The sequence below is a fragment of the Staurois parvus genome, unplaced genomic scaffold (genome assembly GCF_062004578.1).
Source record: "Staurois parvus isolate SC_StPar_1 unplaced genomic scaffold, SC_StPar_1.0 ptg000195l, whole genome shotgun sequence".
Classification (NCBI taxonomy): Eukaryota; Metazoa; Chordata; class Amphibia; order Anura; family Ranidae; genus Staurois; species Staurois parvus.
Genome location: NW_028317991.1, coordinates 11,470,417 through 11,483,397, shown reverse-complemented (window position 1 = coordinate 11,483,397; position 12,981 = coordinate 11,470,417). Strand labels below are relative to the sequence as shown.

Genomic DNA, 12,981 nt, shown 5'->3' with positions numbered 1-12,981 from the left:
CATTTTTGCTTCTTGCAGAGATTGTTGGGCCTTCTAATAAGACAGTCCAGCACTGCCTGATCATTTGTTGACACTCTTTATTTCCTCTGTCCTATCATAAACTGAATATTGGTAATATTCTAAAAATGTTCAGGCATTCCTTGAAATCCAAACAAAATTCTAACATTCTCGTTTTAATATAGGAACCATTACCAAATGCCTAGACTTTTAGACATGTGACTGGCACTTCAGGGAAACTGAAGCTTGGTACATTAGTTCTTTGAAGAAGAAGCTATGCATTGTTTTTTGTTAAGAGCTCTCAATGGAAAAAATAATTGTTACTTCTGTAGCTTTTCTCGCTGGCCCTGTGTTGTTCCTAATATTAATGCACCTCCCTTGTCTGAATGCTTAATATTTTATTGAAAACTCATTAGGCAAATCCACAACATAAGAAGTTTCAAACCGTTCAATACATTTTCTCAGATGGTTGATTTTTTTAAGCTTAGGTTCACACTAATGCTATATGATTTGGATCCAGTTTTCAGTGTGATTTTTTTTTTTTTTGTGCAGCTTCAGTGTGACTTGGTGTGATTTGGATGTGTCTTAGCCTCAGTTCACACTATTGACCACATACAGTCTGAATCGCGCATGACTGTAGTAAAGAACAAAAGAAAAGAGCGCACAAACCTTGCGCATTACTTCAGTAAGAAATTCATGTTTTTTTTAACCGCATGCCGCCCAGCCACTGTACATATACGGCGGCAGGGCGGCACTCACAGGCAAAACCACGTTATTTAAAACAAATAGGGGGCGCGCGTGAGGCGCGCTGCCGCCCTATTTGTCCTGTGGATCACCGCCGCAGATGTCATTTGCCGGGTCACAGCCGCTCATTAGCGGCTATGTCCCGGCGATCGGCGGTAAGCGGTGACAGAGAGCACAGCTGCAGTAGCTGTGCTGTCTGTCACCTCTGTCAGCTCGAGGATGAGCTGATCGAGAAAGAATAGTTTCACTTTCTCGATCAGCCTTGTCCCGCCCAGTACACACCCCCGCCCCCTAGTAAAACACTCCCCTCACTCCTATAACCCTTCCCTGCTAAATAAAGTTAACCCCTTCCTCCCCATTGCCATTAGTACAGTCAGTTTTTTTTTTTTTTTTTGCACTGATCACTGTATTAGTGTTTTTCGGGATGTCAGTGACCCCAAGCCAGTACCCCCCAATGTCAGAATGTCCGCCGCAGTCCCGCCATAAGTCGCTGGTCGCTGCCATAAGTCCCTGATTGCTGCCATAATTCGCTGATCGCCGCCATTATTAGTATAAAAAAAACCCTAAAAATCCCAGTATCTTTCCCGCCATTTGTAAACACTATAACTTTCACGTAAACCAATTAATTTACACGTATTGGTTTTTTTTTTAGCAAAGACATGTCGCAGAATGCATTTTGGCAGAGATTTATGACTAAATTTGATTTTTGCATTTTTTTTTTTTTTACTGGACACTTTTTATAGCAAAAGTCCAAAATATTGTTTTTTTTTTTTCCCTCAAAATTGTCAGCCTTTTTTTTTTATAGCGCAAAAAATAAAAACCGCACAGGCGATCAAATACCACCAAAAGAAAGCTCAATTTGTGGGGAAAAAAAGGATGTAAATTTCATTTATGTACCGTATTGTATGGCCGCGCAATTGTCCGTTAAACTAGCGCAGTGCTGTATAGCAGAAAAATGGCGTAAATTGCAGTATTTATACTATAGTTTGTAGACGCTATAACTTTCACACAAAGCAATCAATATACACTTATTGGGATTTTTTTTACCAAAAACATGGAGCAGAATACATTTTGGCCTAAATTTATAACCAACTTTGAGTTTACTATATATTTTTTATAGCTGAAAATAAAAAATATTGTTTTTCTTCAAAATTTTTGGCATTTTTTTGTTTATAGCGTGAAAAATAAAAAGCGCACAGGTGATCAAATTACACCGAAAGAAAGCTCTATTTGTGTGAAAAAAAGGACGTAAATTTCGTTTGGGTGCAGCATTGCATGACCGCGCAATTATCAGTTGAATTAGTGCAGCGCCCAGTAGCAAAAAGAGGCCTGGTCATTAAGGGGGGTAAATCCTCAGGAGGGCAAGTGGTTAATAAGTTATACTCACAAGAATAGCAATAAAAAAGGCATATAACATCCAAAACCAACAACGGGTTAAACGACACATGCGAGTTCCATCCAGAAGGCAGATAAACGCTTGGTCAAGCTGACGTGTTTCAAAGGGGGATTCCTTCTTCCTCAGAGCTTAAAAACCTACAAAATCGGACCTAAAATGGTTTTCAGGAATTAGCCGTTTTCATTGTTCAAATGACACCTGACAGCCTCTCTGTTAAGTGTGTTCTATGAGTCTTAATTCATAGGAGGCATTCAGCCACTGTGTGTCAGTATTTCAGTGTTTCAATTAGTTTGGCGGCAATCAGCGACTTATAGCGGGATTGTGGTGGGCATTCTGACACTGACACTGGGGGGGGGGGGGGACAGACTAACTGCCACCGACATCCCAGTGACACTAATACAGTGATCAGTGCTAATAAGAAGCACTGACATTGTACTAATGACACTGGGCAGGAAGGGTTTAACATCTGGGGCCATCAAATGGTTAACTGTTGTTTTATTGTGTGCTGTGTGTGTTTTTCTAGGGAAACATACTGCTGTGTATTTCTCTGCTGTGCAGAGAAATACACAGCAGCATGTTACTGCTGGCAGGAGAGAGACCTGTGTTTTAAACACAGGTCTCTCCCCTGTCAGCGATACTTGGCGATCGCCAGGTGCCAGTGGGGAATCTACGGCCAGGCCCTGATGATCAACATGTGTAACTGCCAATGGTGGTGCGGGTAGGGTGGCGTGCATATGTGCCCCTACCCGGAAATGCAAAATCGTGTGTGAGTGATTTTGCGCAGCCCTGCCGCCCTGTAGCAGTAGCTCTGCTATAGGGCGGTCGGGAAGCTGTTGATTGAGAGGCTGATTCATTTTGTGAAAGATTCCAGCACAATTGTGCATCAATATGACATTGTACAGTATGGAGTCACAATTAATGCACACTGAATGCTATAACATTTGCATGCAGTGGAAATCTTCAGTTTGCTCTTGTTCTCTGTTGTATACAGTTCATTTCTGCTATATTGGTGAATTGTTTGGGGAGTTGCTTTAACAAGCACCATCGAGGAGATTTTCAATATTCTGAGGATTGTACTGTTCTTTCTTGGACCTTTTTGGCCCATCTACTTTATATCTGCCTCTGGTATGAGCGGTTAATGAGATGTTCTGCTTCATATGGTTTTCCATTCTTCGGGAGAGTGTGCGGTTGTTACAAAGTGCTGGTCAGCACTGATTAAAGACTGGTTATTGTGCAAATGCTGATACGGTATGTCTGAGGTACTTTGTTTTTTTGTTTTACAGGTATAGGTGGAATCACTGGCATGCCTCCTCTTGCAGCTGTAGCCCCTGTGCCAATGCCTCCTATCCCTGTTGTAGGGATGTCTCCTCCTCTAGTGTCTTCTGTTCCTGGTACTACAGTGCCGCCTCTGGCTAACGGAGCTCCTGCCGTAATCCAGCCACTTCCTGCTTTCGCTCACTCCGGTACGCTGCTTAAAACTAATCCTCATTGCGTCTTTCCATCTTTTCAGATTACCTTGAGCAGTTTGTGTCCTATCTGGTTCATCTGCTGTTGCATGAAGTCCTTCTTGCTACAGGAATAAATGGATTGTTCAGTATTTTTGTTTTCCCTAAAGTGAACCTGTTGCTATGCTTTGAACGTTTGAGTATTTACATATTCTTACAGCAAATGACCTTTTAAAACAAGCTCTGTAGCTACATGTACTGTGGAGCAATATATCCTCTGTTCACAGCAGAGATTCTGAATTCATTATCTCTCAGTATCTCTTCTCCCATTTCTCAGCAGTTGGGTGGCAGCTCAGCTTGCTTCTCCTCCCAGCAGGGACTCAGCTGCCTTACAGCCTAATGTCTACAAGACAGAGCATGTTCTCTGTAAGGGGGAAATCTAGGCGAGATGAGCTGATGGGAAACTAAATACCTTTGTTGCTTCTGCTGTGGTATTTTAAGAATGAATTGCTCTGCAGTGCAGCTACAGAGGTCAGCGATGCTCTGTTTAAAGCACATTTACTACGCGTTAAAGGATAGGTAAAAGCTTGAATGCATATAATCTGGCGATCGATTCACCTTAAATTAATTTCTTACCTATTGGGGGAGATTTACTAAAACTGGAGCACTCAGAATCTGGTTTAGGTGTGCATGGTAGTCAATCGGCTTCTAATATCCACCTGTTCAATTAAATTTGGTTTCTATGCAGCAGATTTTGCATTCTCCAGCTTTAGTAAATTCTCCCCCGTTGGGTTATACTACTGCTTAGATCAGCCGTTCTCAACCAGGGTGCCTTGAGGTTTCTTCAGGGGTGCCTTGGCAAAATGTCTAAAAATTGCCCAAAACTTGTACACAAGCCAATGGGTGGAACAAGCCTGCCTTTTAGTTACAGAAAGCCACAGGTTTTCATTGTGTACCATTAGGACCTTTTAGCCACCAGTGTCCTGACAACTAGTGACATCATCAGTTGATAAGGAGGATGTTGGTTGCCTGCACAGCATCTTTGTTTAACCCTCTCCCGCCCCTCTCCGTCTGTGTTAGGGGTCACATCTCAGTGATAGAGAAAAACTGAGGGAGAAGAGAAACATTGGAATACTAGTCAGTACCAGTGTGCAAAAGTGTATTTGCTTTGGAAGAATAAATCACCTCTAATGTTGGGTGTCCTACATGTGTGGATGTTGCTGCGTTTATATAAAACTATTAGAATAGTTTTATACATTTTAGAATGGGGTGCCCTTTTAAAATTATTACAGCCTAGAGGCACCCCATTTCAGAATAGGGTGCTTCGGGACGGTCCATAATTTCAAAGGGTGCCTTGACTGAAAAAAGGTTGAGAAACCCTGGCTTAGATAATTGAAAACTGACAAATCTTAGGTCAGCGTCTGGTAACTCCCTCATACTAATAACACGCCTCATTTTTTGTTAATGTCCTGAAAGGACTGATATATTTTCTTCAGCTCAGCTGTCATTACACTAACCTACTCTTTGCCAGCATTATTTAATTCCATAACTTTTTTTTTTTTTTTGTCTTTCAATCAAGACTACTAAATCACTGCTGTAGTTTTCTCTCCGATGCAGCCATCCAGAGCGTTGTCCTCAGCCTTGCTTTTGGAGTACTGCTTCTGGATTCCACTGGACCTAATGTTGCAGGAATAGTATGGATGTGACATTCGTGTATTGGGTTCTGCATGGGGAACTTTCCAGAGACTGTTCTGATAAAAACTAGCTGCAGCACACTTTTCAGGTCCAGAGCCTTTGGCTTTGCCTCAGCACTTGATCTGTTTCTGAAGACTTAGTGGGGTCTGTTAAAGCATCAGGAAATACCCCATTTCCCACCAGTTTCTCCATAAAAAGGGCTTTACGCTTTGGGACTGATTGCTGACAGCATCCACTGGGTGGAGTAGCATGAAAGCTCTTTCCTGCCATACACAGTTGAGATGGCATCTCCCCTCTGCCGCTTCTGCTTATAAAGCGTCATGGGTAACTGATCCCTTCCTGCTTTTAGCCTTCAGGGACTTTCATCACCTTCTGCCATCCAACTCGCACTTGCTACCAGCTGTGCAGGTTTCATGTGTACTTGACGCCTTGCCTCTTACCCTGAGCCTATATGTTGCCTTCCCATCATGTAATCTCAACATCGCTGATCCCAGACATGGTACTCTCAGCTCACTTTCTGCTAGCTGTTGTGGGACTGCTTGCAGCACACCCCTACTGATGACACCACCTTCTGCAGCCTGGAGTCGTGTTACCAACTGCTGTTAGAATCTCACCTGTCTTTGGAGTCCTCTTTAATTTCTTAAGGTGTGGCTGGGTCCTCTGCCTTTTCGGGTGAGGATTTTACCCGTCATTCAAGACTCGAGCACAGATCATCCAGTTATTTGCTGACTGACCAGAGTCCGCAAGAGTTCTCCAGCTTCCTCTCCAGCAGTTTCTGTATCCGATTTTCCCGCTGCCCTAGTTAGTGGCTTCTGTGCCATCAGCTGTGGAGTCTCTGATTCTGAGTCACTTAGTAAGTGTAAAGGGTAATTTTTTTTTTTTTAATTCCTATGAATGCAAATGAACATGCAGAGCAGTCCTGATCCTTAACTTATAGGGTCCTTTGCTGGCACTCCTGGCTTCTTCTCTTCTCAGTGTGCCACCATAGGAAGCCACCTTCTATAGTGGCACACCTGCGGGCTCGATTCCAAGCCACGCTTCCTGTGTCCGTAGACACAGACAGCACTGCTCAACCCCGTTCCCCACTCCCTCTTCACATGATTTGAGTGACACTGGCAAGTTTAAGGGGGCTATTTTGTCTCTTCATTGAGGCACTGTACACTCCTCTGAAACTGAGGGACAAGCCTGTTGCATCTATCAGTCACATTTCAAGTCTTGAGTCATAGAGAACTTCTAAGGGACCAAAGACTTTTCCTTTGGCCCGCTTTTCCAACTATTTCTCTATGGACTTTGGTAGCATCCTGATAAGTTGTTTACTGCCCCCCCAAGAGCTTTATAGCCTTGTATTTGTTTTTGTAAGGATTTGTGCTGAAGTGGCTTATTCCCACTGGCTGGCCTTGTCCCTCCTTAACAAGGTGCTTACCATTCTAATGAAGGACATGGCTGTGTTTAATTACCCAACCGATAAGTGGTGGGAAGCCCTTTCAACAGCTCTGTTCTCCCTGCCATGTCCTGTCCTTCACCATATCCTGACTGTGACTTTACTATGTCAGATGAATGTATATAGAGTGTTCTCAAAGCTGTGGGTAATGAGTATACTACTCGCACGCAAGCATATGAAAAATAGTACAATGCGTATTTTAAAAAATGAAACATTTCCATATGAAAGCAGTTGCTTAAATACATATATAAGTGTTGGTGAACCCATCACTAAACGACCATGTGCAGGCAATTTCAAACCTTGACAGTAAGTAGCGCATAATTTCCAGCGCATTGTTCCAAAGACTTTGTCAAGGGGATAAATTCCTCAGTTTTCTTTAACCATTTCCCTCCAGAAGATTCCCCCCCCCCACCTTCCTGAGCAGGCGATTTTTTTTTTGCAATATGGCGCTGTGTTATTTTAATTGACAATTGTGCAGTCATGCAATGCTACATCCAAATTTAATTTGTCCTTTTTATTCCCCCACAAATGGAGCTTTCTTTCGGCGGTATTTGATCGCCTCTGTGGTTTTTATTTTTTGCGCTATAAACAAAAAAAGACAGACAATTTAAAATAAATATATATATATATATATATGTATGTATGTATGTATATATACTTTTTTTTTTTTGTCTATAAAACCTATCCAGTAAAAAAAAAAAAAAAAATCAAATTTCGTCATAAATTTAGGCCAAAATGTATTCTGCTACATGTCTTTGCAAGAAAAAAAAAAATCCCAATATATGTAAATTAATTGGTTTACGTGAAAGTTATAGCGTCTAAAAATGGTGGCGTGTGTGTATATATACTGGGATTTTTTTTTATATATATATTAGTAATGGCGGCGATCGGGGGGGGAACTGAATAACTGCCACTGACATCCCCAGTGACACTAGTACAGTGATCAGTGCAAATAAACAGCACTGACACTGTACTAATGACACTGGGCAGGGAGGGGTTAACATCTGGGGTGATCAAAGGATTAACTGTCTTCTGTTTTACTATGTAAGCATGCTGGTTTGTATTGCTCTGCTATGCAGAGCAATACAAAGCAGCATGTTAAAGCTGATCGGGGAGAGATCTATGTTGTTTACATATAGACCTCTCCCCTGTCAGTGTTCCTCCCCAATGCCGGGTGCCGACGGGATTCTCCGTCCAGGACCCGGTGAATGTCCGCTGTAACCACCAATGGTGGCGCGGGTAGGGCGGCAGTCATGTCTCCTGCCCTGAAATGAAAAATCATGTAGATATACATGATTTTGTGCAGCCCTGTAGCAGTAGATCTACTATAGGGCAGTCGGGAAATGGTTAACTGTATCACTATCATAAAATGCTGAGAAATTTCTCTTTTTATAAGTATTTCGACTTTTATACCAAACTAAGGATGTCTTAATCAGGGGAAATGCAAGCAACACTGCTGCAAATTGTTATATTGCCGTCAACCACAACCTGGAGGTCTGGATTTACATTATCCGCCATTGGGGAGCAACATTGCTGGATAATATGCATCTTTCTATATTGGTTTAAGCACATTTCTTCATCTGTGCAAACTTTCAGATACATGGTAAATGTGACTCATAACTCAAAGATCTAATCATGTAGTCACATCCTGTGTAACATAGTGATCTCCCCTGCAAGCATTCCTTTAGACAAAGTCGCAGTGTTTTTCTTCTAATGCTTTTTGCACCCTAAATTGGCAACCATTCAACAAGATTGGCACTATCTTAGCTTCACCATAAACTGAACCCTGCACCTCTTGTCATGGATTCAGAATTCGCATACAAGGATGGAATTCACAGCCATATTAGACTTACTATAAAGTGTACAGTCTGATTGATTGTTGCCATTAAGTGGTCATATAAATATAGGGTATCGTTTCTTTGCATTCCTTTAGGCAAGTCCCTACTCTTACTGTCTATAGTTGCTAGGTTATTCTGCAGTAGGAGCAAATAATTACGCCTCCTGACTTTAACCCCCTTATGTATGTATGTGTGCATATATGTATATGTGTGTGATAGAGATAGAGAGAGATATATATATATATGTGTGTGTATGCCCCAATTTAAATCGGGAGATGATAAAGGGTATATCTGTAGATCTAGTCCACCCAAGTCAAATTGTACATATCCAAGACAGGAGCTTACATCCATATGCTTTTTGTTAGATCATCCATGGTATGAACTCCACCCAAAACGGCGTTATAAACTCCTGAAATGCTCTGCTTGTGCACATATTTGCTTATAACACTGTTCAACAGGTAAAAAGTTTTGGGCATAAAATTAGCTAATCTTACATAATTTTGGGGGTGCTGAAAACAAAAATGACCCTAAAAAATGTTGATTGGCTCTAGTTTCCATGATATATTCACCCATCTAATGACGTAAGCCATTCAAAATTATGATGCAACTTCAGCTGCATATTGCGCAATTGATACTGGTGACCAATAGAAAATTGCATGTATACTGAGATGATGCAATATTGGCCTTTAATTGCATCACTTCACTGCATAAAAACTGCAGTATCTGTAGCTGATTGTGGTTCGACAGCGTCTTTACATTTCGTTTTATGCTTATATAGGCTACTCAGTAATGTCTCAAACTTGTGTGAATAAAGCAGATAATTTCTGCTATATCTGTGGTGAAATAACTTTTATCTCACAAAAAAGGAGGATAACAGGAATGATTAAGAAAGCCTACAACTTGTATTTTGGCTGCAAGATAGGAGACCAGGACAAGAGCTGGGCACCACATATATGCTGCAATTCTTGTGGGACGGCACTGGAGCAATGGTTGAATGGAAAAAAGGCATCTATGCCTTTCGCTGTGCCAATGATTTGGAGAGAGCCAACAGATCATGTTAGTAATTGTTACTTTTGTATGGTGCCTCCAACAAAAGGGCTAAATAAGAAGAAAAAGTTATCTGTGCACTATCCAAATATTCCATCGGCAATACGTCCAGTTCCTCATGGAGAGGGGCTACCAATTCCTAAAGCACCAGAATCCTTTGTGGTTGAGTCAAGTGAGGAAGAACCTGAAGCGTGTAGTCACGTGCAGTTGTAAGAGATAGCCCTTTCCTCGAATACAAGAGAAAAGCCAAGAGAAGCAAAACCGACACAAACTGAAGACAAAACTAGTGAGAATCCTAAGTATTAAAATGATTCAACTTATCTTATGGCTATAATTTTTCTTGGTAATCCTATGCAATATATTATGCCATTTAGGCTGTTATGTAGTCAATATCACTTGCTTTATATTTGTGGAAAGACATCTATCTATATAATTATTGTGCATTATGTAGTCATTACGCCTATAGTAGAAAACTTTCCGTTTACAGAAAAACTAGAGCCAATTGACAAATTTCATTGTTATATTTGAACTCAGAATGTGAAATTCATTAAGAAATGGATCCTTTTGTTTCCAAAACTGGCAAAAAATAAAAATTTGTTGAACAGTGTAATTAATGCATTTTCTTTTAATTCACAAAAGTCTATTCACACTTATAATAATCCAAGCTGATTTACAGCAATTGAATTATAGAGGGTTGTTAATTCTTGCAAACCAAAACAACCCCTTGATCTCGTGTTTGCATAAATGTGTCTAAGCTTGTGTGATGCACATCCATCAACACTCCAGGGCATAGCAGTACCACTAGCACATGATACGCCCCAATTTAAGGAAATCGTTTTTTGCATATATCCAAGGAATGTACTTATCCTTCCATCGGGAAATTACTGTATCTACTGTATAGTTATGTGCTAACATTCCACCAGTCACTTGGTCCATAGGAAACTAATCCGTTGGCCATCATCCTTCACATGTTTAAAGTGCAGTAAAGTATAGGTGTTTTTTTTTTTTCATGCAGTGGAGCAGCCTATTGTCACGCTTACCCCTGTTGCAGATGTTCAGACACTATAGCTTGCTTCTGTGTTCTTCACTTATAGCAGCCCCCTTTCCCATAAGGCAAGCAGGCCTACTGGGACTTGGTTGCCCCCAGGATACACAATGCTATAGTGCCTGGCTACCACAGCGCGGTAGACGCAAACTGAGCACAGCAAACAGGTACTTGGTAGACAGACAGAATGGTTTAATGACCGTACAGGTACAAGACAGGCAAGGTTCAGAATAGTCAGGGTCAATCTGTAGTCAAGGCAGGCAAAGTTCAAAGAGTATTTGATATCCAATCTGAGGTCATCAATAAGGTTATCAAAACTAGCAGGGCAGACAAACTTGGAGCATGTGTTACAAATGCAATATCGCAAGCATGAGACTGCAGACTTGGCTGGCTTAATCAGGTTTGCTCTCCTCCCAGAAACAGGCCACATCAATCACCTTGCAGGTGGACAGATAGACAAGGAGAATGTATCACAACCAAAACCAAGATGCTGGAATGAGACGAGCAGCAGGAGCACCACATACTCCTTACACTTATTCAATACATGGGGGTACCCCCCTGATTGTGGGAAACTGGCACCAGAATAATTATACTTGGATAGCTTTTTTCTTTTCCAGTATTTTACTATCAACTGGTCAAAAGCCCGTAAAGATTTAACCACTACTGTAGTTGATCTTCGAACACATGAGCAGATGGCTGTACTGTTAAACTTCAACTGCGATGGATTGCTGGAGGTCTCCCATCTCCTCTCCTGCATGTGTCCCGTGTTAATTGACATGCATAGACCATTTCATGCATACTCCTCCAAGAGTACCAGTCTTCCACAGCAAAAGAAGCTTAGGGAACAGACTGCAACGTCTTCTCCTCTATTAAGAAATGTCCCTTTTTTGTTTCTCCTATCTCTTGATCTCCTCGATGCCTGGCTCCCCATCCACCTGCAAGGTCTGGCACTCAAGTCTGCCAAATCCTCAATGTTTTTTGCATGAAAATAACATCCTCCTGCACCCAAAAGTCTCAAGCTGTTCTCTTCTCAGTTTCTCACCTTCTCACCACTTTCAGTGCCACCGCCAGACTAACGGTTCTAAGTTCTAAGGTCTTCTGCTAAAGGAACTGGGGCAATGAGAACTTGATCCAGAACACTTTTATATTCCAACCTGTTCATCTTTTCCAAACCCAAGGGCACATTTTCTCCATCTGGAATCTGAAGGCTCTGAATGTCTTAATTTGGGTGCAGAAATTCTGAAGGGAATCTATCAGATTGCCTCACTTCACCAGCCAGTATGAGTTTGTGCGCTGCCACTCATCGGTGCTAGCCTCAGTATTTGCTCTGGTGAACTCTTGTGGCATTCCCATCGGGAATGTGGGTCTGTGTCTAGTCCTGGATACAGGCCAGAATGTTTCTTCAACAAGTGAAGCTTCAAACACTTTCCTTTTTGCAAAACAGTCCTGAGTGTGGTGGTAGCCTCCTTCAAGGCAGACCCACTTACCCATTTTCATTCCAGACATCTGCAGTGCAACATTTTCTCATCGTGGAATGCATCAGTCTGATCTCTGGAGAGATCGATTTGGTTTATGCCGAAGACTAGGTTGTCCCTGTTTGATAGTTCAGTAATCCATCTATGGAGGTAGAAATCCTTTCCTCCCATATTTTGAAAGATCTTCATGACCGATGCCATCCTGTTGGTCTGGGAAGGAAGCCTGGCCATTATCTTGGCACAGAGAACTTGAATGATGGAGGAATCTCGTCTCCAGATTAAGACCCTGGAGCTCCGGGTGATTTTTCTGCCTTTTTCAGCTTTGGACCATCCTGATGAATGGTGATCCAGTCCAGATTCAGTTGGACCAGAAGTCTTGCCACAGCAAGAGAGGTGGAACAGGTCCTATCCTGAGTGGAACTTCACATTGCAGACAGTCCTCCATGTACATTCCAGGTGTAGACATTTGGCAGGCAAACTTTCTCAGTTTGGAGTAGTCCCTACACTTGGAGGTGTTTCAGGACCTTTGTTACAGGTGGGAGATGCCAGACGTGGACTTCAGGTTTAACAACAAACTGCACAGGTTTGTTTTCAGATACAACAATCTCTGCCAGAAACAGATAGTGCTGTAGTTGCTCAGTGGGTTTAGTACAGTCTGATGTACAGTTGTGTTCAAAATAATAGCAGTGTGTTGAAAAAAGTGAATAAAGCTGAAAATTCTTCTAATAGCTTTTATTTCCATATACACAAATGCATTAGGAACACTACACATTCTATTCCAAATGAAAACATGAAGAAAAATAGATCAAATTTGTGTTGTTCCTCTAAAGAAATTGAAGAAAAGTGAATATTAGACTG

At 41.7% G+C, this 12,981-nt stretch overlaps 1 protein-coding gene across 4 annotated transcripts in view; it reads left to right on the top strand.

The window, feature by feature from the left end:
* Positions 1-12,981, top strand: part of ITSN1 (intersectin 1) — a 221,290-nt gene that overhangs the window by 57,596 nt on the left and 150,713 nt on the right. For 3 of the 4 annotated variants that reach the window (XM_089677960.1, XM_089677958.1, XM_089677959.1), the window contains one exon: positions 3,421-3,600. The exons of the other annotated variant lie outside the window; for it this stretch is intronic. In XM_089677960.1, the coding sequence (XP_089534086.1) occupies positions 3,421-3,600 (180 nt within the window). The remainder of the gene's footprint in view (positions 1-3,420; positions 3,601-12,981) is intronic. 4 annotated transcript variants of the gene reach the window in all.